This window comes from Microtus oregoni, unplaced genomic scaffold (genome assembly GCF_018167655.1).
Source record: "Microtus oregoni isolate MIOR12 unplaced genomic scaffold, Mior012 000022F_ref0000154, whole genome shotgun sequence".
Taxonomy (NCBI): Eukaryota; Metazoa; Chordata; class Mammalia; order Rodentia; family Cricetidae; genus Microtus; species Microtus oregoni.
Genome location: NW_024543081.1, coordinates 14,625,483 through 14,652,394, shown reverse-complemented (window position 1 = coordinate 14,652,394; position 26,912 = coordinate 14,625,483). Strand labels below are relative to the sequence as shown.

The 26,912-nt window shown below is 45.7% G+C and overlaps 1 protein-coding gene and 1 pseudogene across 1 annotated transcript in view; one reads left to right on the top strand and one right to left on the bottom strand.

The window, feature by feature from the left end:
• Enthd1 (ENTH domain containing 1) overlaps nucleotides 1–26,912 on the top strand; it is a 106,875-nt gene that overhangs the window by 73,211 nt on the left and 6,752 nt on the right. Inside the window, exon 5 of the mRNA XM_041672517.1 lies at nucleotides 14,599–15,030. Within this exon, the coding sequence (XP_041528451.1) occupies nucleotides 14,599–15,030 (432 nt within the window). The remainder of the gene's footprint in view (nucleotides 1–14,598; nucleotides 15,031–26,912) is intronic.
• LOC121461137 lies at nucleotides 11,482–13,575 on the bottom strand (annotated as a pseudogene).

Sequence of the window (26,912 nt, the reverse complement as noted above, 5' to 3'; positions counted from 1 at the left end):
TAGGAGTTGATAAGGAGTTGGTAAGTGTAGACACTGTTTACAATAATGAGAGTTTGAGAGAGCAGAGTAAGGAGGTCACTGTGTGCCTGGAAGTGACTTCAGAAATGAGTAGTGTTGAGAAGGGCAAGGAGAGATTCGCTAAGCACTGTGGGAAAAGAAGGCCAACAAGATAGGGCCTGATCTCCAGGACCAGACCCCTGAATTCTCCAGCATGGACACCAACAAGAGCAAAGGCATCTTTCTGGAGGGGAGACCCTGCTGGAGCATTTGGAGACTCGGGGAAGTACCTCCCTGGAGCAGAAACCATCTTGCCTGGTTTTAGGAAGAAGGAAGAGAGACAGGCTGTATAACTGTGTGTGTAAGCTTGCTAGTGATGTCTCTGCTACTCAGAAGAAAGGCTAGAAAGACACTCAACATACATCTGTAAATCACATGATCAAAAGGCTTAAGGTAATTAAAAAGAAAATTTATCAGTTGAAAAATAATTATAACACCTAATTTGTGGTTTTAGAATGAGAACCAATCTGTCAGGTAACCATAGCATGCAACTGTTTCAGGACCCTGAAGACTCAGAAGGTGGGTTCATATTCAAACTTTAGACACCCTAATATGTATGTTAGGATGTTAAAGCAGGACCCTTTCAGCCTATCTGATTTTGCTTGAGGATCTAATAATAAACTAGACACCGAGGTATCAAGTCTTTATATGGAGATTTCACACAAAGGGAGGAAGGGAGGGTGGATGGAGAGAGAGAGAGAAAGAGATAACAGGGGGTACAATGTGGTGGAAGAGGAGGAATCCAATGAGGAGGCCATGGTAAGATTTCCTGAGAAGGTGCTGGATCTCATCTTCCCCCTTAGGTCATTGTCGTCATGTTGGGTCTATTTGCAGAGCAGATAACTCAGAAGGATGCCAGAAGTCTCAGAGGACATTCCTCCAAGAGATGCCTAGAATGGTGGCATCTACCACAAGCCTCATTATAATCCCAGACTCATTTCATCGGGCAGATGGTCATAGGCTGACCTAGCCTTATAAGAGGCTTTGAGGGATGTTCTTTGGGTTGGTGGCCCCAGTGCTAGGAATCTGACTCACGCTAGATGTTATAGTCAGGCTCCAGCTGCAGGTGAGGGGCAAGGTGGCTGGTAGCTGTGGTGGTGAGCCTCAGTGGCATGGTGAATGGGACTGCTCTGTGCCCCAGGGTGAGTCAGAGCATGTGAGCTGTGGGGTGGAGGGCGGGGAATCATGACTACCTTGGGTCTTGTCTTGGAGGACAGAGAAAGACACCAGAGGTTAAAGAGGAAGGTGCCACCTACAATTAAGTTGTCAAGTCCAAGCCTGTGAGTCAGCTGTGACTCTTGTTATCTCATATCACCCTTGCTTCCAAAGTGCAAAATGTATTAGAGTCACACCAACACTGGCATCTGCTCCTGTCCCACCAAGGTCCCTGTGGTTACTGTGGAAGCCTCTCTTTCCTTTTGACTTGGCTTCCCCTGTGCCCTTTCTTCTATCCTCTTTCCTTCTTGGTCACTCTGCCACAGCCATCTCAGACCACTGATATCCCTGGAATGTGGCAAGCATCTGTAGGGCCTTCCCTCTCACTGGAACGTTCCAGACTTCTCTAGAGCTCATGATTGCTTTCCTTACCTCATTTGCTTTGCCACTCATGTGTCACCCCAGCACCAAGGCCCTTCTGATCGTCCCCATCAGCCTGCTCATTCCCTGGCTCTGCCTCTGCCCCTGAATGGTTTTATTTTCCTCCATAGGATTTATCACTGTCTGACCTGCTAAATATAAATCCTTGTTTAATTATTCATTTCCCCTCCCCCACCATGTAATATAAGCTCTAAGGGGGTACAGACTTCATCTTTTTGTGCACTGTCGTATTTTTAGTACGTAGAATAGTGTGTGACATGCCACCTAATAAATATCATTTGAATGAATGAGTGTATGAAATGAAAGGAGCAGAAAGAAGAGGGGGCTCGTCAATCTTAAATGCCACGGAAATGTCCTGAGACAGGACTGAAAATTTTCCACTGGCTTCAGCAATGAACAGGCCAGGACAGTCGCCCCAGGGCAGCTCCATCAGAGAGGAATGGGCCATGTTGTGAGGAATCAAACAACACAGAAAGACATGAACTCAGTGCAAGTGCGTATGTTACCACTTGTTTGGGCGAGTGGCACAAGAGGAAGATAAGGCACACCAGCAGAAGGGGCCCTCCTAGGAGGTATTTAAAGCCAAAGTGTCCATCAGTGGAGGAATGAATACAGAAAGTGTAGCCCCTGCGCACAATGGAATCCTCTCAGCTTCACAGAAGAGAGGACTCTTGTCCCCTGAAATAGTGTGGCCGAACCTGAAGGGCATTGAGTTACATAGGATAGGGCAGACACCATATAATAAACCTTACGTGATTCCACACACATGTGGAATCTTCCAAAACAGAACTCAGAAGCAGAATAGAATGATGCTTCCTGGGGTGTGGAGATGTTGGTCAAAAGTTATAACATCTTGGCCAGAAATAGGCTCTGAAGGGCCACTGTACAGTGAGGAGCGGGATAAATAACAGTGCTATACTTGAGGATTTCTAAGGGAGGAAATCTTAAATGTTTCCAAAATGATTAGAATGTGAGGTGGTAGGTTTGTTAATTCGCTTCCTTTAACTTCACATTATGTCTCTAAACCAAAACATTACATCATATACCATAGACATACACAGTTCTCATATGTTGAGCATAGCTTAATAAATATGGAGAGGGCCGAGCACCTCCCTGAGCCAGGGAGCACCTAAGACAAGACTGAAGACAGGAAGACATGCTGGCTAGGATGAGTCTCGGTGACAGACACCGACAAGGAGTGAGCTGGGAGCATTGTTCCTGACCCTTCAGGCTGAGCTGAAGGGCTGAGTATAGCCAGCGTGTGGCTCAGCTGCTTAGCATGAGGGGTGCTCAGTTTAAAGTCTGTCTTTCCCTGGTGCTTGGGGCAGAAGATCAACTGCTAAAAAGCAAGTGGGAAAGGCTGGGTTGAGGGAGGTGCCTGAAGACAGCAGTGAGGGTTCGGAATTGTGTGGGAGAGGATGAGAGCTGAAAGACCAGTCAAAGAGCTGACCTCTCCCGAGGCTCCAGACAGCTGACCACCAGGAATTTACAGTGCTGTGCTTCCTCCAGCCAGGCTCAGGCACAAGTCGGGGTTCAACGGTTACACTGCAGAGAGTTGGAGGAAGAGGTCTCAGGCCTGGAGTCCCATGCAATGGAACCATAGCAGAGGGCGGCTTCATGAGCTTTAACTGCCAACTTGACACAGCCTGGAGCCACCTAAGAAGAAACTATTAGTTAAGGAGTTGCCAGGATCAGACTGACCTGTGGGCATGTCTGTGGGGTCTTGTCTTGACTGTTAATTGATGTAGACGGGCCCTGCCCACCATGGGCAGATAGACATCATCCTATAAGAAAGTCCCCTGAGCGGGACTCTACAGTGAGCCAGTCAGCAGTCTTCCTCCCTGGGTCCTGCTTCAGGTTTCAGCTGGAATTCCTGCTTTGACTTCCCTCAGGGATGGACTGTGATGCAGAAGTGTAAGCCAAATACATCATTTCCTCCCTGATGAAATTAGCAGACTCGCAAGGAACCCTTAAAGAACTCTCAGATTCACTCCAATAGAGGGAGACTTGGGGAGGAGCCCCCAAAGGGCCATGAAAGCCAAAGCAGCCACCTCTAGCAGAGGGACAAAAACAGTGACCAGGCGAGAAAGGACAGGCACCATCTCTTCTGTGCTTTCTCTATGTTCTGACACCCACAGGGCAGAACTCAGGGACAAGAAGAGATCAAGACAGACCTGAGGATGAGGAGGGAAGGGAGGGAACAGTGGTGAGGGCCCAGGTGCATGTAGGGATCTCAGAGAGGCCAGCCTGCAGTGGCCAGGCCCATGAGGCTGGAGGAGTCAGGCACCAATCCGTGATGCCAGCGTCACACTCGGCCTGCCATCTCTCTCAGACTCAGACTTGCTGCTAGATTTCTCTCCTGTTGACTCCAGTCATCTTCCAGCTCTCTATTTCCTGCCACCCACAGATTCATTAACATTTCTTCCAGTTTTGAACGAATTTTAGATACTATATTTGGGTTGTTTTTTTTTTTTTAATGAAATCTGCTTAGCTTGGGTTTTATAATCCCTCACTTTTCACTCATCTCTCAGAAAATTTTTTTCTTCTTAACCAGTGTATCTGGCATTTTATTTCCATGCTTAACAATTCCAGTGACTGAAGTCTTTCCTGGCTTTTGCCTCCTCATTACAGAGTCTATCCGAAAAGTGATATTCCGTGAATGAAAACATGTAGAGGGTGCTGGGATGAGACAGAGTAAGCAAAACACAAATAAGTCACAGACTAGTGCTGCAGACCATGCAACAAAACGGAAACAGAGCAGAGAGCTGTAAGATCAAGGACAGTTCCTGTCTAGGGGAAGGGACCGGTCTGCATTGTCTCTGGAAGTCTCTGGTGATCATAGAAGGACATGATCTAGGGATAATGTTGCTGGTTTTATTGGGAATCTTGTTGGCTTATTTTTAATAAATACACAACCATGCTTCATAAGAAGTAGCATTTCTTCTTCATTCACAATGTAAATGGTATTTAAAGGCTGGTTGTTGTGCTGTGGACCTACCCAAGATCTGCTGTTGAAGTAAAAAAATTAATTATTGGTGTGCATGCTTGAGAAAATATTGGGAAGCTATTCTTCTGTATCCTACCTCTGCGTCTCAGATACCACCTGCTGAGGACCAGTGGGCACGGGCTTGCACCATGCCTGAGGTCTACAAGGGTAGGGCTTGCTCAGGTTCTGATCACTTCAGGCAGAGCCGTGGCCAGAGCTGCTGTAGTTCTCTGCCCTGGCTGGCTCCTAATGACAGTTCTCCATACCCGATAGTGAGACCCATGGGCCCGGCACAGTTTGAGATATTTTGCAGTTTAAAATATTTGAATTCTGGCTAGAATTAAACCCCTCCCAGGTTGAGTTTAACTTTTTCCTCTTCTGGAGTCATTGTCCTTGTACACCCGCGGGTCACCACCACTTACGCCTTTGAGCCCCTGCTTATCTCCCAGAGCCTGGTGCGTGCTCACCGTACAGGATGGCCTTTACATGGCAGATGTCAGCTCCCAGAGCCTTAGAGACACAGCTTCTGAGATGGGCAGGCATTCATTCTCCCTTTCTAAAGCTGCAGCCTAGTGAAGGAAAGTGTGATTTGTACTACTGGTGGAACCTTAGCTATGACATAAAACTTAGTAATGAGCTCTCCGTGTCGATTTCATAATCCATTCATTACAACCCATTTTCATGGCGTGAAAGCTGTTAGCTGCTCTATTGAAGATGCCTTTTCAAAGTCCTTTTCTGTAGGCCTCTTTTTGTCCTCCTGTTAGAATGGAACAACCATGCCAACTCATTCTGAAGGAAGCAGTCCACATATTTGTGGATCTTGGGGCTGCAGTTCTGAATGTGTTTCTTCTCCACACTTGGCTTGTTTGCAGCACAGTGGATGCAATCACGCACCTATTCCACCCTAGCACAGACCCTAAAGGACTGGTAGCTGTTCAGACTTATAATTATTTAGGATTTTGTGTGTGCACCACAAGAAAAAAAACCTCGATTTTTTTTTGTGTCATGCATATGATTTAACTTTTATATTCAATATCCATTTTAGGCTAATGACCTGCCTGTTTTAAACCAATATATTAGTAAGCAATTTAAATCATTCCTATGTTAATAATTTGTAACTGTGGCCTCTTAGCAAAATGACCTCATTATAATCTTCACATCCTATTTCCTCTGATTAGCTTAATTACTGAAAGGGAAAAAACCTCCAGTTACGCCTTTTTAAACTACAGAAAGCTGTATCTTGGCATCCATCTTCAGCCATGTCTGCCAGCTCTCTCCTTTGTAGCCGTAATTGGATCCTATGCATCAGACCCACAGGAGAATGGAGCACAGTGTCGGCTCTGTTGGACTAGAACGCCCATTATTAGATTTATAATAACAAATACATAATAACACGCAACAATTATAGTCCCTAGAACAAGCCCACAGAATTGCTGAAAAATGAGAAAGAGGAGTCATGTGGGGTGTTCCTGTCTGTCGACAAAGTCTCTTCACTCCGAACCCAACTGAAGTCTCTGTCAGAATGTTCCCTTGTGCACTAGCTGGGCCACTCCTGACCCACTGAGTGGGCTGGTCTCTTTGGCCTGGAGGTTGTTTGCTGTTTTCTGGCCTCGGGTGTGTTCATGTTGGTCTGTGTGGAAATCTCAGCCTGCTTTCTTCCACAGAGAATATGCTGCTTCCTGAAGGATAGCTATCAAGCCTAGGACAACCCACCTTCCAGGGTCCCATTTTGCATTAATCAGGTATATTGGCAGGTGACTAAGGCGAGCTGGTGCCGTCTCATGATTTAATACTGAGCCTCCTGTTGAGGAGTCGGCTGGATAGATGCTTGAGAGAAAGCTCTGACATTCAGATTTAAATGGAAAGAAAATGAGAAATCAGATAAAGCTAGCCAACCAAATTAATTCACTCAGAACTCCTCCCTGCTCTTTCAGTGGAATTCACAGAAATTCTTTCTTGGAAAAGGTTGGGAAGCCTTCTGGAACAATCACATTGGTGTTTGCCGTGTATGCAACGATGTATTTATCTTCCAACTCAGAAAGGCAGCGCCAGTGTTACACCCCATCAGAGTCCTCACACTCCTGAGAGCTTTAGAAAAATGTCCGTGAACGCTTCTTTTCCTCATGTGTTTAGGAGCCATCTTCCCAAAAACCTCCTCAAGGAGATAATAAGCAGGCTCACACACATGGACCAGTTTCATTCTGCTCACGTGCCCTGCATCCCACAAATGAACAACATAAGCCTGAGATAAGACTGCGTCACTTGGCAATTGCAGACACAAACACACATCCCGGGCATAGGTTTGTTAGTAAAGAACAACCCTATGGGTACATCTGGATCTGCCAGCTTCCTTAGTCCCTTCTTCGGTTCCCCAAGGCAGAAGAATGTTGAACTCATGAGTCTGGCGTCTATTCCTCTGCCCTTGAATCCTGTGTGATCCCTGAATAAGCCCCTGGACCTCTGGGTATCTCAGTGCCCTGTGTCTCAAAGGATTGCATCAGGATATCCTCTCTTCCTTCTTCTGGCTCTACAGATGACTTTATTTTAGTGTCCAGTTCTTTGGGACAGCAATGACTATCAGATACTCTGCCCGTTGCCTGTGGGCTGAACAGCTTCAGTAGGATTTGTGCTCTGCAGGATGTCACTATACTAGAGGTGACAAGAAATTAGACTGAGTTAGAAACAACACATTTGTTTAGTGCTGTGATCCAAGAGCTTAAGATACTGCTGGACACATTCTCATACTTAATACGTGTTTGTCAAGTAAAGGGATACATTTGAAATAATGAGATTGGCTAAAGAAAAGTCAGTATTCATATGGAATTCATTATGCAATAATGAGTAAGGAAAACAGATTCATTTTAACTTGGAAGGTTAAAATTTTTTCATCAAGAAATTAGATTGGGTCTTGAAGAATAAAATCATCTTTGTCAGAGTGGGAAAGGATTCTGCAAGCTGTGGCTTGTCCATGAGCAAAACATAGCCCCATTTGAGGGGCGCCAACCCGGAAGGTGGCAGTCCTTGGCCAGATGTAAGGAGAGAAAGAAAATTTCAGGAAGAAGGAACAGCTGAGTGGAGGCTTAGCACTGGGAGGAGTGTGGAAGGTGAAGACAGGAAAGCATTGCTGGGTCAAAGTTTCACAAGGGTAGTGATGGAGATACGGCAAGAGGGGTAAATTCATGCAGAGCCGTAAACTGTGTTAGGTAGTTTGAGGACCAGTCATTCTGGCAGGCTGTGTGGAGTGGACCAAGGGGGCAAATGGGAAGATTCAGGGACTGTGGTGGAGGCTTCCAAAATACCCCAAGTGCTGGGGAAGTTGAAGGCCATGTCAATAGAGGAAAAGTAGAGGTCAAGAATAGGAGGTCAGATCTCCCCAAAGGAGCAGCAGAACTCAGCAGAGACCAGGGTTAAAAATGTGTGAATGGACTGCACACAGACCATCCTAGTTCTAGCTGAAGTCTGGCAGTAAAGGATACTTTATTATAGATCAGAAAAGTGAAGTGTTGAGGATATATTGCCTTCCTTTCAGAGAAAAAGAGGCTGGAGAAGAAGACAAGGTGGTTGTCAGGGGAACAGGAGCGCAAAGTTCCATCAAGGTGACAAAGTAACAATCTTCCAAAAGTGTCCTACACTCTGTTTCCTTCCTCCCAACTCCTGCCTGTCAGTCAAGAGGTCCACAGCCCTGGATTTTTCCTTTCTTTCTTCTAGAGCGCCTCCTCTCTCTGCCACACACTAAAAACTAATAATGCTGATTGGCTCATGCCTGCCCTGATGATGCAACACGGATGCCGGTTCCAGCCTTCTTTCTTTGCTGAAGTTCCATTTACTTAGACACTTTCCATCTTTCTCCTCTGCTCTGACTTTTTACTGTAGTGGTACTACTAGATGATTGGCCTAATTACTCTCTCTCCAGAGCCTTTACACAGCCCAGAGTAAATAGTAGTTATCAGTTAGCCAGCCCTTTCTCTCCTTCATTGCTCACTCCTAACTTTCCTCTGTTCCTTCCTTATTATTTTTATGGTACTCAGTATCAAACACAGAACTTTGCTTATACTAGGCAAACACTCGACTGCTGAGCTGAAGCCCAGCCCCAACAGCTGCTGAATTGAGCATTCTTGATTTTAGGTTTCACATACAGCATGCTTTAGTGCCCAGGACCAGCAGAGAAAGCTGATGTCAGGGAGAGGCACATTAGGGACTCGTTAAATTTAGCAGACACGTGCATTCCTTCCCTATGCAAAAGCATCCTGTAGGCTGTAAGGTCAGCGTGCAGGGACTTCATATATGATCAGTGTTATATTGTATCTAATTAAGTCAAATAATGAGTTCATGTGGAAGTATGTTTTATCATTTCAGAAAAGGCATGGATTCGGGTGGAGTGTTATCTATTGGAAATAGCTTCTAGAAGCTATAATTGATTGATATGGATCTTATGGGGTTGGTAGGATTTATACAAGTGAAGCAGGAAGATGTTGCCTGGTGGACAAGATGCAGGTATCAGGAGCCCTGGGTCTGCCTGAGAATGCAGCCCAGCCTGGCTGTGGGTCATTTCCTGGTAAGTAGCAAGTAAGCTGTGGAGAGCCTTCAGAACCCATGGAGTGCAGAGTTGGTCACTGGCATAGGAGGGGACTTCCACATACAAACTATAAATAACTAAAGTAGTGATTACAGAGAGTTAGTTTGGCATGTTGTACAGAATGGGGAGTGTGTGGAACTGGGCTGACAGCAGAGAAGCCCAAGGCAGCTTTGTTCCAGAACCTTCAGAACGCCTTCATTTTCTGTTCAAGTAAAGATTTTTCTTTTTAAGATAAAATGTGCTATGCATTTGAAATCATTTTTCCCAAGCATTCTACCATCTGAGCTGTATCCTCAGCCTCTGTCATCAGGACTGGAGATAGGTTGATTTAATCCCTGACACAGTTTAAAAAAAAAAAAAAAACAACCTAGTTTTAATAAAAGTCCAGGCAACCAGTTTGCAGTTTATTCTTCCTAGACTGTCAGGTTGTCAGGAAAGGACTGATAGAAATAGAGGGACTTTAGTCAAACTTGTCTTGTTAAATTTTAAGATATTTACTTATTTATTTAGGTTCTTTGCTGTAGGGTTTCACATAGCTCAGTCTGACCTTGAACTCTCCCTGTAGCTAAGCCCTGAACTCTTGGTTTTCCTGCCTCCACCTCCCATAATGGCAGAGCTTGCATCATGAGCCCCTCACTGAATGCCTCTCACTAGACCCTGCCATCTCATTGAACTCTTAAGCTTGTCTTCAGTTGTAAGCTTTTGTATTAACATGGCATCTCAAGTCTTCACCCGTGACAATGCTGATATTTGGGTTGAGTGTTGTTAGGATATTTTCGTGGCGAAGCCGTGGTCATCCTGGGCTGTCCTATTTTACATATCACTGAATTTTAAAGTAAATTTCGTTACATAAAAAGCAAAACATTTCTCTCAAATATAATGGAGAATCAAGAGAAATATTTAACTAAAATTCCCTTTAAGGAGTGCTTTAAAGCAAATATAGTAACATACACATGAATTCTGAAATACCAAGATTTCAGTTTCCTACTAGGATATATTAGTGCTTCTAACAAAGCCTTTTACCAACTAAATATAACTGGGTCATATGCAAATTAGTAATATTTCAGAAGAGGTTATTTTCATCTACCAATTTTCTGTTTCCTCTTATTGTTATTAAGTTGTTAAACTATGTTAAATTTAGAAAAACAAAAGCATTACTTTCTCTTTGGTTCTTGTGTCTGGATTTTTCCTTCCATTGAAAAGACATTGATTGAGTACATCCTTCAGGACTGGCACCATTGGGACACAGAGAAAGCTCAGGGTGGCTGTATCACCCTGGGACAAGGCTTGACCTAATGAAGTGTTATGGCTGCTCGTCAGGCTCCAGTCTTTGGTCATGGAGGCCATAATAAGACAGAAGGGATAGACAGAAGGGTCAGGGCAGGCTTTGAAGAGGAAGCAGTACGTGAGTTGAGTTTCCAAAGATAGCACAGTAGAAAGCTGGAATCCCAGGACTCAAGAGCAAGGCACAGGACCTGAATTCCAGGCTAACCTCAACTACAGAGTCACACATTGTCTTAAAACCCCAAAAAATAAAAAATTAAAAATGAAAAGATGTGACAACTAGAAAAAGCATGATTTCTGGTGTAAAGCAAAATAAATTCCCCTCTTTCTCACCCTCTTCTCTCTCCCTCTCTCTCTCTCTCTCTCTCTCTCTCTCTCTCTCTCTCCACACACACACACACACACACACACATTCTGTATTTACCTTTTAAAGCAAGATGTGACTGGGTACTTTCATTCGCAAGCCTCGCTGAGTTACAAGACCGCTAGGAGCTTAGGGTTTTCATGGGGACTTCTTATTAAGTTGTTTCAGCTTGAGTTCTTACCTCTTAGATTAGTCCTTAACTAAGATTAGTTAGTACATGCAGAATTCACTACAGGGATAAAAAATTTTCAAAAGTAGATTCTAGAAGTTGATACTTAAGGCATCTTAACAGTTTTTTCCCCCATTTAGACATGAAGCTCTATCTCAGGACATTTCAGTGACAGGTGATTTGGTCTACTAAGGAATCCAGCTCGACAGCTTAAACAGTTCAGATTGCTTACCTTATGTCATTCAACAAATGTTCTTCCAACCTGCTGAAACAAGCCTGCAGTGCCACAGTCTAAGAATCAGAAAGCAATTTTATCTTCCCCTTAGTTTTCATGCCGCACAGATACTTTAAATCTTGCCCAACTCCTTGAAACTGTATTATCAGAAGGAATAAAGGAAACATTGAGCACGTGGTTCTTCAGGTGAAGCTTAGTCTGCTCCTTCTGTGGGTCATGTGTTAACCATCTCCTTCGTGGGGGGGGGCATTACTCCAGCTAGAGCAGCACTGGTGTCATCTGAGGTGGGATCCTCTTCATCAGTTCCTAGACCAAGCTTGATCACCCCTTGGATCCTGTTAACATGTGTCTGGGGATCTTCCAGACTGAAGCCGGAAGACAGGATGACCTGACCCTTCACACACTTGCCGTTCTTGTCAGTCTCTACCTTTCGCCTGCAGGTTTCAGTACTGGAGTGGTCAGGGTTTATCTCCGGGTTTCTCTGCTGCCATGTAACCTGTCATTGAGTTGTCCCTGAGGGCTTGGGCTCACATGGCTCTCTCCATGGGTGGCTGTCCACCCATATGTTCTGTGGCGATTCCATGAGGGTTTCACCAATCGCTTTGACCTTTCAACCTTTCCCTTTAAGATGTCTTTTATAATTTTGTAAAAGTTTTCAAACATTGTTTTTCTCTTGCTGTCTTCCTTTTCTCCTCTTCATCTTCTGGAAGTCCCAGTCCTTCTTTGATAACGGACACTACAGTCTCGCCCTCAGGTCCTTCAGCTGTGAAGTCCTTCACTGTATCATCTATGGGCTCAGTTGTACAGATTGCTGCTCAGTCATGCTGTCAGAGATGTTCCGAGTTAGCTACTTGGTTGTTGGTCTCAGCTGGGATAAAATGGATGTGCTCCTGGTTCTCATTCACTCTGGGCCGTCCTCCCTGAGAGGAGCCACCTCATCCCCAGAAGCAGGTGTGCAGAAGCACAGCCACTCTGGAAGCTGCTTCTAATTTTGAGAGGCTTCATGAATTCCGAGCTTTATATTTTTTGAGAAGCATTCATAAAACTTTCTGTAGTTCGCTGCATCTTCTTCCAGGTCAGCGGGTGGCTCAAGCATTTTTTGACCAATTTTTTTTTCTGATAACTTTCAAGTTTCTGCTTTGCTGTGACATTTCGTGGCAAATACTTAGAGGGAGAGCCTTGGACTCCGCCGCCCCTCTAGTGAACTTCAGATACTCAGAGATTAACTCCTCACAGTTACCCATACTGAAAACTCAGTGTATGTACAACTCAATCTTCTTTTTCTTTTTTTTTTCTTTCTGTTTCCAAACAGATCAAAAGGAGCAAATCTTGGGACAAAAAGAAGAGCTCAGAATTCCAATTGTCCTTCAACATAAAAAACCGCTTTGCTGCCAGTTCCCTTCCCACTTGTTGGTTAGGCTCTTGGGACCCTCCGCAGTCTCCATTAGCAATGTCTTCAGGATCTCTGGGCCAAGTGGCTCTGCTGTTTAATTCTTCCTGACCCTTGCGCTCCATTAAAACCTCCTTCTTGTTACTGTCCTTCTCTTTGTCATGGGAACCAATATCTTCTGTTTCAGGCTTGTCATCAGACTCCTGTTCTTCTTTTTCTTTCTCCTCCTCTTTATCTCGTTTTTCTTCAGCCTCATCATCACGGGCTTCCTTATCATGTCTCCTTCTCCACAGAGAGAGTGATGGAGTAGCCAATAAGCTGAGAATGTTTCTTCCCAACTTCCTTTATTCTCATTTCCTCCGAATACTCAGCTCGGCCTTCTTTCATTCAGATGAAAACCTTTGGTTCCCTGAGTCAGTCTTCACTAGAAAGACGCCCCTGCTGAGGACTCAGGCACGCTGCTCATCATCATTCTTGGTGACCACAGTCACTTTCTCTGCAACCAAATACACAGAGTGGAAAGCAACACCAGACTGGCCAGTCGCAGAGATATCTGCACCAGTCTGCAAGGTCTCCATGAAGGCTTTGGTGCCAGTCTGGGCAGCAGTGCCAAGGCTGTTGATCAAGTCAGTCTTGGCCATTCCAGTTCTAGTGCTGGTTTGATCTTGTTTGTTGGTAAAGAGATTAATGTGCAGCTCCTTCCCTGAGTAGTTTACTAGGATCTGTCAAACTCTCGTCTCTGATCTTACCCAGAAGGTCTAATGAATTTGAAATGAGCGCCCTCAGGAAGATTTCTTCATTCAAATAGAAACTATTGATGATCAAGGACGTTAATTGGAAATTTTTTGCCTTAAAGGCAAAAGTCCTAACCTCTTCCTCCTCCACTGGTTGGTCTTGGATCTGAATTTCTTCAGGCATCTTTGCTAAGTGACTACACACAAACCGAGACTAGCTGCACCACGACACTAAAGCGACTCATATAAGTTTCTTGAACTTTCTACTCCTGGGTAAACAAACACCAGAAGTTTTCTGCAACCTCTGGAGGTGCTGAGAGCCTGCATGTGTGCACTCTGAAGGATCATACAGTGTACTTTGGGATGTTTTTAATCGCCTGGCAGTGACCTCCTCCCTGGTGGAAGTGCTGGGGAGTAAGCATACCCCCTCTCACTGTGTTGTGATTCTAATTGTAAGAACCCAATCTCTTAAGAAACATTTTTTCTGTCCATTTCCAGGTTAGGATGAAACTATCTGAGAACAGTCCCTCATACTGAGGGTTGGGATCCAGTCCATCTAGAAATTCAGTCAAGATGTGTGGTTTCAGGCAGTGGTCCCAACCCAGGTTCACCTGAGGTTTTGGTTTCTTACAATGCATCAGCCCCTTCTGTTCCAGGCTCTCCTGGTGCTTCGATGTATTTGTGGCTATTTAGTGACAAGATGAACAGAAAGTTTACATTGTAGTAACAATCAAAACAATTCTGTAAAAGAATGTGTTGTCTTCTGCATAGACAAAAGATTCAATAAAATGATGCTGCCCCTGAGGAGTTTCTGAATGTGCCTCCTGGGAAGAGACAACCTTCATTCCAGGAGAGATGAAGGGCTCCATAAGGATAGAATGATGTATATTTTGTCTAGTTTATCATGTAAAGGATGAAGGCTTGAAGGTACTGACAATATAGTAGCTCAGAGACAGATGAGTGGGTGAAGGGAGAAAGATTTAAAGGGAAGTTATTGGAAATCTGTGCCTTGAGTTTCAGTGCTGCTGAGAGAGGGAGAAGCAGCCCCCAAATGACTAAGGCATCAGTTATAGCTCAGGGGTACTTGAAATAGAACACACCAGCCTTGTAGGAAAGCAGAAGACCAAATAAGAAAGATCCTGTTTATTAAAGTGGATTTTAAATGGAACGTTTCAGTTTTAATTTGGGGCTACTTGCTATTTTACAGATGCCATGTCTATTCCCTCAGAAAAAAGACCATCAATGCAGACAAATATGGGTTTAGTCAAGAGATTGGAGGAAACCATCACAAATACTACCACAGGAAGTACCCCACAAACTCCTCAGGAAAAGCAGATGGCTGTAGAAAGCTTTGAAACACTGGCACCTTCACAGGCATGTAGGCCGTCTGGTAAAGATGAGTTTGTCAGCCTGGGTCTGAGGATGTCCAAGGCAGAGTTCATGTTCCACAACCAGTCCTCTGTGGAGACACTCTACGTCTCACCCTCGTTCAAAACTGTCAGCCCAGAGAAGGAGACCAGAGCCAGCGAGGACGTCCAGACCCCTGTGCAGTCCAAAATCTGCTGGATGGAAGAAGATGTGAGCCTCAAGCCCTTAGCCATGCGGGGTGAGTGTACCCCCAAACAAGCCAAAAATGCTAGTGAAAATGTTCTGCAGAGGCCTTCTGTGACCTCTCTGCCTTCTGTCCTTTCCTTGTCTCCTCCACTCACTCTTCCTCAATCCTATCAGGATGTAGCCACCACTGAAGGGCTTCTTGGGAGGTCATGTGTCCTTTTATTAAATGAGTAGCAGACACTTCAAGCAAGTACTTGATCGAATATATTAACATCAATTCTGAATAACTGTTATGCAAACCAAATTAGATGTTACTGACATTCACTGAAGCTTCCAGTTAAACATGTAGGTAACTCATGAAGAGACTGTGTGCAGACACATATACATACACAGCTGTGTATGCATTCTCTAAGGCTCTAACGTATGTGCACCAAAGGGTTAAGGAACCATGTCCTTTCTCTGTCTATAGCAGCAACCGAGGAAGAGGATTGAGGGCAAGGTGAGCAGGGCTGTATAATGAGTCCCTGTGTGAAACGAAGCAGAATGAAATGAGCTGCGGTATTATTTAGACTGCGACAGAGAATCAAGTCTGGCTGTTGACTGTCACCTAGTAAATCTTGCATTATGCAATTAGGCTTTCCTTTTCAAAGTTAATTAGTAAAAGACTAGTTTGCTTGCACATGAATTTTTAAAAAACTAAGTGGTGACTTTGTAGGTGCTTCTGGGTAATAATGCTCACCAACTTGTATGAGTTCAAAGATTTCAACATAAATCTCTTAAACTGCCTCAAATGCAAATCAAAACTGCATATAAACAAAAGTAATGGAAGCCAGCATGTAAAAATACATAGAATTAAGAACAATGGGGCAGTTGGGGGGGGGGTGTAAATGAACTGACCTTGGTCTCAGGCAGTAAATAGTAAGAGAGCCTCTTTTAAAAAGGGGTTTCAAAGATAACTCTGTTTAAAACATTTCGGTATTGAATAGCCTGAAGGTAGTAGAACTGAATCTTAGGGTTGCCAAGGTGGCTCAGCAGGTAAAGACACTTTCTACCAAACCTGATGGCCTGAGTTCAATCCCCAGGACCCACACACTGGAAAGAGAGCATCTACTACTACGCGCTTTCTTTTGACTTTCTGGCACACTGTGACACAAGTATGCATGCGCACACACACACACACACACACACACGGACGGACGGACGGACAGACGGACGGATAATAGATAAATAAATGTACATTTTTAAATGAATCTTCTTTTTGTCATCAAATTAACTTTCTTGCTGAGACTACCTGCCAAGGAAGACACCTCCTGCTGTGCTGTGGTGGCCTCTAGGCATGGCTGTGCTCTGGGAAGTTGCTATGGTTATAATGAAGTTGACAACCATCTAATACCACCTCTTTTTACCAATCTAGAAGCAGTGGGACCTGGAGAACAGAGCTGATGAGTAAAGTGGACTAAAACCTCTGCAGTAGCTACTTTATTTAGAGCACAGGCAAATTATATTCTGAGGGCTAAAGAGAATCACACGTGTAAAGTAGGCAATCACAAGGACAAGCAGCATGTGGCAAAAACATGTTTTTCCATAGAGGCATTTACTTGAAAGCAACAGCAAGCAATAATAAGTAATCCTAAGTAAACTACCTGCTACACCTGGGAGGAGCACGAAAAAGCATTCCAAGGACAATTCTGTGTTTTGAAGAAACTGAGGTCATAAGACTCTTATCTTGCTTTCTTGGTGTTTTCTCACAAGCATTCAGAAGTCTCCTCATACGACTCCATTCTTGGAGCATTTTCTGACACACCTCCAATAATATTAAAGCTGAAAAATTACTAGAAGCTGGTTTAAGTTATCAGAAGACCACCAAGGGAGAAACACAGTGGATCTGGACCCCAGGGAGAAGAGTATTTTGACAAGTCCCAGTTGATCTCAGTCATCTCCTTCTTGGATCAGAAGTGGGTTCCCAGTCTCGCTGGGCTTTGGAGGTTGAGTTTGGGGGTTCCAGTGAGAGGATGAGGAGCCACAGGGAGACAGTTTTTTGTCTGCAGCTGCATGCTGCAAAGCTGAATGTTCTCAGAAAGAAAGCTAAAGCAGGGAGCTTCTGAGACACCAGCACGCTAAGCAGAGCCTCTGATACCCGTAAGATGTCAAAAAAGAGGGAGCATTCCATGAAGATGCTCCTCTCATTCGGCTGGGCCAGGGGACCTGACAGGCTCTGTCATTCAGCCACACTACGGGAAGGACATGACAAAAACAGCAGCATCCTTATATGCAGAACATCCGTGTAGAGTCTAGACAGAGTGCCTGCCTCGGGCTCCATTTGGCACCCAGAAAACAGACCTTTTGCAAAAGCTACTATGATTTCTCACAGAAAAACTTAGGCATTTAACCAAAAATTTCTAGGTATAAGATGGAATGAACAAGTACACAGAAAGCCCACAGGAACAGAGTCACAGATGTCTAGAATCTAGAGTCACCAGGCATATAAGGCAGGGACTTTCAAATAGAAGATAGACTTTCATTAGACTGCTACCCTCTGTGTTGTGAAAAGGTCAAGTAGGCATTTTAAAGCTCAAAAAAAAAAAATACCGTCCTGAAATGAAGACCCGTGGCTACTCTGATCTACACAGCCTAGCAGGCATTCAAGCGACACTGCTGTCTGCAAAGTGTACATGTAAAAGCCAAGGTCGAGCTCCCAAAGCCAAGACCAAACAAACAAAACCCTCAAAACCTCTCATGTTAAGTTTATGGTTTATGTTGGGCAGGATTCATAGATGTTGTTAACTGTGCGTGGTCACATGCAGCTTAGATCAGATGTCTTACATCCCCAGTTGAGCAACAAAGAACAGTTGTACAGAGACATGGGGGGGGGGGGATGGCAGAAGTCTCAAGGGAGACTGAGAAGGGTGCACAATATAAATTGTGTATAAATTCTACCCAAATCCTTGACTGATCACTAACTAAACTTGTAGGGAGACCCCCTAATCCGTGCTGGAAACCAAAGGAAAAAGCCTTCAGCTTCTGTGCACTGAATGGGTGACAGTTGGAAGAGTCAGGCCCACAGGAATGGAAACCAGTCTTCAGGGGACTACCAGGATCAAGGGGCTCCACAAACATATGCTACAGCATTTGCAGGGGACTGTCACAGAATCAAGGGGCTCTACCAACATGTACTACGATATTTATTAAATGTCCAACATGGAGCTGGAGATATGGCTCAGTGCAGAGGATCCAAGGCCAGTTTCCAGCAACCGCACTGGGTACCTCATAGTAGCCTGCAGCTCCAGCTCCTGTGCTCCCTTTGGCCTCACAGATACCTTCACTCACATGCATAAACCCATACAGACACATAATTAAGAAGAAATAAATAAGTTGCCAGACTTTGAAATTAATAAGAAGCTGTGACCCATAGTGAAGACATGGAAGAAGTTGCTAGAAGCTGACAGCTAGATGACAAACATATTGTGGTTAGCACGTGAGTTCATGAAGAAACCCCTAAAAATGTATTCAAGAAGTTGGCCTGACATGGTGAACACTTGTGTATGCAGCACTCATGAAGCTAGGGCAAGAGGATGATGAGTTCAAGGCTAGTCTACACTACATAGTGAGTTTGAGGCTAGCCTTGGCTACACAGAAGGATACTACTCAGCAAACAACAAAAAATATACCCCAGGACCTCATTATTCACAATGAGTGAACAGAGAGGACAGTCTCTGAAGACAATACCACAAAGGAACAAAATGGACACTGCAGAGGGGAAAACTAACGGGAATGGCAACTTCCCTGGAGGTATTTAGCAGTGGACTGGAGACGAAGGAAGGATAAGTAAGGGAATCTGAAGATAAATTAACAGGAATAATCTAATCTGCAAATATAAAAACTAGCAATACATTTTTAAACTAAGTGTCTGTTCACCAGCCACATGAGGATCAAGTTAGAAAATGCTAGTAAAATACTCAGAAGAACCCTAAATTTGGGGCCCTTACTGGTACCCTTCTAGATAACCTATAAGACAAAGATGAAACCACAAGTTAAATAAGGAAATATTTCCAACAGTGACTGATTGTAAGAAAGACAGTGGGAGGGCGCTGCTCTGCCTGCATGAGCCCCAGGTTCAAGTCCCTGCCTCACCAGGGAAGAGAAAGATGGGATAGCTACGGACACTATAAATACCAACATCAAAGTAGTATAAGAGACTATTATGTGATCAGTGGGTTTGGCCCTCGATTGAAATGGGTAAGCTAGTAAATGACTGAAACTGACCTGAGATAACCTTTGTGCTTGTCATAGGTCATAGATAGATCTGTGTGCGTGTGTGTTCCCATGTTAAAGGTATATGTTATAATATGTGCATATATACCTATGTTAAGGGCGTGTGTATATATAATATGGGAGTGCATACATTTACAAACATATATACCTGAGTATATTACCAGGACCATCTTACAAACAATGCCTCGATCCCATGGAGTTTTGCTGGCACATTGTAAGGAAGGCAAAGCATCAGGCTTCCTTGTTCTTTCCGAATACTCCCAGGGCATTACCCCATCATCTCATGAAGATGGCTAATCTGCTACCCGTGTCTGACATACAGTGCAAGAAAAGTAAATTAGAGAGCAACATGGATTAACATCAGATGCAGAAAGTCTTAATAAGATGTTAGCAAATCACATCCAGCAAGATCAAGAAGTGACAATGTCCCACAACCCAGTGGGATTCTTCCCAGAGCTGTAGCGTTGGCTTGATGTTTGAAAATGAATCTCTGCGATCCACCACATTAATAGAATAAGATTTAAAATGATATAATTATCTTGATTCATGTAGAAAATTGATACAATTCTACATTCAATTATGATTATAAAAAATGTAAGCAAATTAGGAATAAAAAGGAGCTTCCCTCAAGCTGATAACGAGTGTCTTTTAAAATTGCACCGCAGACATAATTAATGATGAAAGAGCGAGGGCCGTCCAGACTGCGTCGGCAAGGAGCAGGGCGCGTGTCTTCTGAATCGGTTTTCTTCAGCAGTGGGTTAGAGGGCCCAGCCGGGCAAAATAGACCATAGGAAGAGATCGAAGACGTGGATACTGGAAAGGAAAACATAGTATTGCCTTTGTTCAGTGATAACATGATTCTTTATGTAGGAAATTCACACACACACATACGGTGCACACACACTGCACATACATACACAGGCATAAAATCTTTAAAAAAATTAATTTAAAAAAACTGGGCAGTGGTGGCGCATGGATTTAGTCTGAGCACTCAGGAGAGGCAGACAGATCTCTGTGAGTTTGAGGTCTGGTCTACAGAGTAAGTTCCAGGACAACCAAGACTACACAGAGAAACCCTGTCTTTGGGGGAAAAAAATCTCACACTGAGGACTGGGATGTGGCTCCGCTGGTAGCGTGCTCAACTAGCATATAGGACGCTGAAGCCCTGGGTGCCATCCTGAGGCCTGCATAAGCCAGGCGTGGGGGCACATAGCTGCAAGCCCAGCCCTTGGGGGGGTGTAGACAGATCAGACGTTCAGGATGGAGGCTACCCTGGAATACACGAGACCATATCTCAGAAGAACTAAAACAGCCTGCCCTGAGACCTATGAACGGTTTCTGAGAACCACCGAGGGCCTGACAGTGGAGAGGCTCTACCGCTTCAGTATAGAGATGCGGCTCAGGATGCGGCTCAGGATGCTTTCCCCTGTCGTTCCGTTGACTCAGTGCGGCCCCAGAAGGGGGCCATAGGAAATTGACAAGTTGAGCCTTACATTAATCTCCACGGGAAATGTAAAGTATGTAAAACAGCCTAAATCTTGAAAGCAGAACTATTCAAGATGCATCATAAAGCAAGACACCATAGTGCATATATTCGAGAGAACAAGAGCCTTGATTTTATAGTGGGGAACGTTTCCAGCTGTTGGAGTCTGGCCCTGGGTGGGAATCCCTGGGCTGTCAGTCAGGATGACTGGCAGAATAACGAGGTTAATCTTTCCCTCCAGTCGACACTGCAGTACTTAATCAGCCTACTCCGTTTCTTACCCCATTCTTAGCTGTAATCTATATTTGATTTCTTTAAAAATTCATTTGGATCTTAATTTCTCTTTCCAATTTTGTTAATAGAAGGGAGAGATGGGTAGGTAGGTAGATGATAGATGGAGAGATAGATAATAAATTTATGTGACATTGATAGATTTTACACTTATTGCAAATTGTTAAAACTTCTGTTACTAAGCACTAAATTACGTTTGTGTGGGTTACTACTTCCAAGTTATTGCATACATTTATCTATTTACTTATTTGGTGTGTGTGTGTGTGTGTGTGTGTGTGTGTGTGTGTGTGTGTATAGGGGTGTGTGTGCCACAGCTCAAGTCTGGAGGTCAGAGGGCCAATGGCAGGAGTCTGTTCTCTTCTTGCACTGTGTGGGTCCCAGGAATGATTCTCAGCTCATCAGGCTTGGCAGCAACTGCCTGACCCACTGAGCTATCTCAATATCAACCCAATAGAAGCAACACTGTGAATCTGACAGAACGTGATGGCGGAGTTCCCCGTGCTGGAGAGAGACTGGAGACCTCATCATGAAGCCTTCTTAGGGCCCCGTAATTGGCTGAACAGCGTTCCTGTGACAGCACAGGCTCTAGAGTCAGAAAGGCGGGTTTTAGGATCCCAGCTCCTCTGCCACTCACAGCGTGGCAACGGGAGAGGTACCTGGCCTCTGCATGTAGGTGCCTGGTTTGTGAGGCAGATGAGGATGGCTCTGCCGCGTGGGGGTCACAGAAGCAAAGCCCTCCGAGTGGAACTTGGGACTCAGCACATACAGTCACTGCTGCACTACTTAGATGCATGAGTGTTAGCCCATCGCTAACCTCGGAGTCTCTCTGTCAGCGTCCTTCTCATGCCTTCTCAGCAACAGGTACACGCCTGTGGGGGTTACTGTTGCGGTGATGAAACGCCATGACCAAAAACAAGCTGAGGAAGAAAGGGTTTATTTCAGTTTATACTTTCAGGTAACACTCCATCACTGTGGGAAGTCAGAGCAGGAACTCAAATAGAGCAGGAGCTGATGCAGAAGCCTTGGAGAAGTGCTGCTTACTGGCTTCCTCAGCCTGCTTTCTTACAGAACCTAGGACCACCAACCCAGGGATGACACTACCCACAATGGGCTGGCTTCTCCCCTGTGAATCACTAATTAAGAAAATGTCTTACAGCCAGAATTTATGGAGGCATTTTCTTGAGGGTCCCTCCTTTCAGATAACTCTCCCATGTATCAAGTTGACATAAAACTAGCCAGGACAACACCTTCCTCGCAGAAAAGGCATTCCCACTGTGAAATACTGTCACTGAACACAGAGGTTCTGGAGAGCTCCAACTCATCCCTCAGAAAGCAGCCACTCAGCTGTGGATTGATCGCCATTTTCTTGTAAAGAACAAACAGCCTTCCAAGCCTCGAGCAGCCTGGCTTCTTCCTTTCAGCAGCCCAGGTTCTTTTTATCACTCTGGTACAGTTCCCAGGATCTCACTGGCACTCTCCCGCCCCTCCCTGCCGCATCCCCCCCCTCCACCCTTCCTAGAGTGAACTTGGGGTGTAGAAACTCTCACTCATCTTTCCTCCGCCTTCCACGAGGCCGTCTGTTGTTTTCGCTAAACAATAGCTACACGTAGACTTAATAGCTGAGCGCATTCCTCCTCGACTATTAGTAGCAACCCTGCCTGCCCTGTTTATGATTGTCTCCCCGCACCAGGCACAGTACCGTGCACGTCGTAGTTGTTAGTGTTTTGTTAGTGAACTAAAGCCAGCTTAGAAGTGGCAGAAATGGAGCAGGTCCATGAGAAACATAGAAGGGGGATGCTGGAGCATGGAGCCAGATGGAGGATGTGGAGCCTGAGGAGCAGATTAAGAAGTTTGAACTTCAGGGCTGGAGAGATGGCTCAGCAGTTCAGAGTCTGTACTGCCATTACAGAGGACCTCGGCTCAGTTCCCCACACCCACTCAGAGATCCAGGGCGGCTAGAGGTCACAGAAGTGCAGGGAGGTAACCAGAGGTCCTCGTGGGGCATGACCCTGGGAAAGTGGACCTGAGTCTGGAACCCAGAAATAAAGGGAAGAACCTTTTTGGAGGAGAAAGGCTGTTTCACAGGGCTGCTTGCCGTCTTGAAGCAGCAAGCCTCTGCACCTCTCATCCCAAGTCACAGCCTCGGTTGCTTCTTGCAGGGGGACGGCACCTGTGGTGGTTATTAGTGACTCACAACTGGACAGGATCTAGGATCACCAGGAGACAAAGCTCTGGGCATATCTGTGAGAGAGTCTCCAGAATGGGTTAACTGAAGTGCAAAGACCCACCCTAATTGTGAGTAGCGCCATTTTGTGGGTGTGGCTCCTGAATGACTACAAAGGGGAAAGCTTGCTTCTGTTCTACTTCCTGACTAGAAATGCAGCCTGAGCAGCTGCCTCACACTCCTGCCCCACCACGGTGTGCCACTGAACTGTGGGCCAAGACGAACCCTTCTCTTCTTGAGCTGTCTCAGCACCAGAAAAGTGACTAAAGACTCCTGAGTAGCCTGGAGGGTCTGCAGGGACCAGACATGAAGAACTTAGGCGTGGGTGCAGGACGAGAAGGAAGGAGATGTAACTCTTATGGAGTCAAGATGAGACCAACAGGAGACAGCCTCTGGCCACTGCCTGTGGCAGGAAGAGCGTACCTGGCACACAGCCCGCCTGGCTGCCTTACGGGCAGATTTCAGAAACCTTTGTACCCCAGTGGCAGTCAAGGAGAACAACAATAACCCAGGCCACACAGCGCTGGTGACCACAGTACTTAACATCCGGTCCTTACAGCAGAGGAGTGCAGTTCAGCAGATGAGACAGAAGTCACAGTGGCGTGGCATGGGAATGGCAAGGTGGCGGGAATCTGACGAGAAAGGAGACAGCTGATAGTGGAGGGAGCAGAGAAGGGCCGCTGGTCTCGTAGTCTCAACAGGTCCTGCGGATGCCTAGGAGTGACGGGACGGCTGGGTGTGAGTGCGAAGTAAAGCACTTTGGGAACCAGAGCTTGAGAGTGGGGCCATCCTGAGCACCTACTTGTTGCAGGTGCAAGACTGAAGTGGGCATCTGATCTCCATAGCCCGACACTGGGGATGATGGAGAATGCATACGCTCTCAGCTTCCGCTTTCAAGAAGTGTTTACACAAAGAGTCCTCATCCGACATCATGAACTCCCTGGAGTAACGAGCTGAGCGAGTTCAGAAGCACTTGCACTGTGTGTCTCCGTGACCTCAAATGGGGTGGAGGGGCCACCTCCGTGCTTCAACGCCCTCCTGAATGCCAGCTCCTTATGACCTTTGATACTGAAGAATGACCCTGTGGCAGCCCATTGCCTCTCCTCCACTTGATTTTGTTACCATCTGTAGCTCAGACTGTTGTTTCCCATCATTATCTGTTTCCTCATCACACGGGACAGACGGAGAACTGTAGGTGCCAGGACCCCACAGGCAGTATTCACTCCTGCTCTCAGGTCCCAGCTGCCTGCTGTGTCGTCTTTTTAGAGCTGAACAGCCTGCTGAGAAACAGCAGCGGTGCATGCTCTGGCCCCTGCCTGTTTCTGTCCTTGGTCCACAACTGTTCTGTGCAGTTCTTTGCTGCTTCATCTCTGCTGGCGAAATAACCAGACGAGCACAGAAGACATGAACTGTAAAAGCCAGTGGTTCCCAACTTCTGGGTCTCCACCCTCCAAGACCAGCACAGCAGACGGTGAACTGTAGAAGCCAGTGGTTCCCAACCTCTGGGTCTCCACCCCTCCAAGGGAAGAATATCAGATATCCTGCATATCAGATATTTACATTACAATTCATAACTGAAGCAAAATTACAGTTATGAATGAGCAACAAAATAATTTTATGGTTGGGGGGGTTTGCCACAAGAGGAACTATGTTAAATGGTTACAACACTAGGAACACTGGAAAAACCCTCAGAGCCAACAAAAAATTTGAAATTTTCCCTTTAAAAACCTAGGAAATGTGGATCTAGGGAGATGATTCTGTGGGTAAGAGCTTGCTACACAGGCATAAGGACCTGAGTTCAAGTCCCTCATGCCTGTGTAAACAGCTAGGTGTGGCCACATTCATTTATAACCCCAGCCCTGGAGCAGCAGAGACAGGGATGTCTGGGCTCCCTGACCAGCCAGTCTAGGCTGGCTGGTGCCCTTCAGGCTCAGTGAGAGATCCGGTCTCAGATGTAAGACAGAGCGGCTGAGAAGGAGCGTGTGCGCGTCCACTGACGCATGAGCCGCATGCACAGTGCATTTTACGTCCTCCCAGAGTTCCACAGTACTTTCATTGCTTGGGCAAGCCCTAGACCCAACCTCTCCATCGCTGCTGGCTGCCACTAAGCCTCTCTGCCTGAGTTCTGCCTTTCCTGGACATTTCATCCCGGATGAGACCCCTTGTCAGCTTCGTCCTCCCAGCGTACTCTCAGAGTTGTGCCATGCGTCAGTCTGTCCCTCTTCGTGACCAAATGGTGTTCCGTGGTGCAGACGCAGGCTGCTGACACAGCCATCAGTGGACATTTTAGCTGTTTCTACTTTTAACATTCTAAATAAGCCCTTTACAACCATTTAGATAAAACGATACATTGGAGGGGTGACAGTACTTTAGTTTGTGTGTGTTGCTCATTTGGAAGTCACTGTATGTCATCTGGGAGCATTGAAAGAGATGAATTAGGGAGAGAAAGTGAGAAATCTGTGTTTAGCCGTCCGGGGGTCTGCTGCTCCAGATAAAACACATGGACACCAGAGAAAGATTGCAATATCCCTGGAAATGTACCTTTTTCATCTTTGCCACATAGTTCTAAATGCGATTTAAATAGAAAGCTATTGTATCTTAATTAGCAGGCCTTCTGCGTTTGCAGTAGAAATGTTAAAGATAACTCATCAGCGTTTGGAATGAGTTTGTCAGTGCTGTCCTTGAGCAGCTGACAACTGGCCTGTACCACACGACGAGCATTTAAAACACAGCTACTTCCTCTATCTTACTGCGGTAGTACCCGCACCAAGGGGCTCGGTGCCAACAGGATGCCCACATCGCTTCTGCGGGGAGCCAGCACAGGGGAAGAGAAGGGCAGTGCAGGATGCCCCCGGAGCAGATTGAAGGGTGCAGCGCAGCTGCACAGTGTTTGGAAACAAAAGGAAATTGGCGCGCAGCAATTAGTGCCGAGTGGCTTTTCTCAGCGCTGAGCCTGCAGATCAGAGCTGGAGCCCACACCACGCTGTCACTCAGCAGTGGTGGCACAGAGCCAAAGGAGGGTGGCCAGGGGAAGATTTTCTGGTTCCTACTTTAGAAACACCTATAACCTGGAAGCTCAGCTTTTCTGGACCCAGCCTTGCCTCTGGTTCACCAGGTCCCGGGAAGGCCCAAGACCCACACTCTAGCAAGTCCCCAATGTTGTTGCTAAGTATGGGGGAGGGGCTTTAGTGGCCTCCTGTATGTGTGCACCTACCCATGTCCTAGTGTGGGGATGGCTCCACACTAATAGTTGATTCCTGAGTTCATTTTCCTCTCGGCTCCTTGGGGGTTTCCTCTGAGCACCTTCTTTCTAAATGCTGCAGGCTCCAAGTCTCCTAGTCCCTTTTTGCCCATATTCACCTTAAGTCCCCCTTTCCTTCCCACCTAATTTTGTGTACTTCCCTACCCCCGCCCTCCTCAAGGGCAGTTTATGCTGCCCAAATATTCTTGAATGTGTTGTGTGACCCTCCACTGGGGCATGGTTGACTTATTGGTCTCCACTCTTAGAGAAAACTGACTCTCCCTCTCCCAGCAGTTAAGAATTACCCTTGGGGGTGGGACTTCATGCCAGCTCCCCTCCCCACACTGGGGTCTGGTCTGACTTGGGCTGGCACAGCCACTGTGGGTTCATATTTGCAAAGCTGTCCATGTGTCCAGAGACACTGTTTCCTGGAGTCGTCTGCCACCTCTGGCCCTT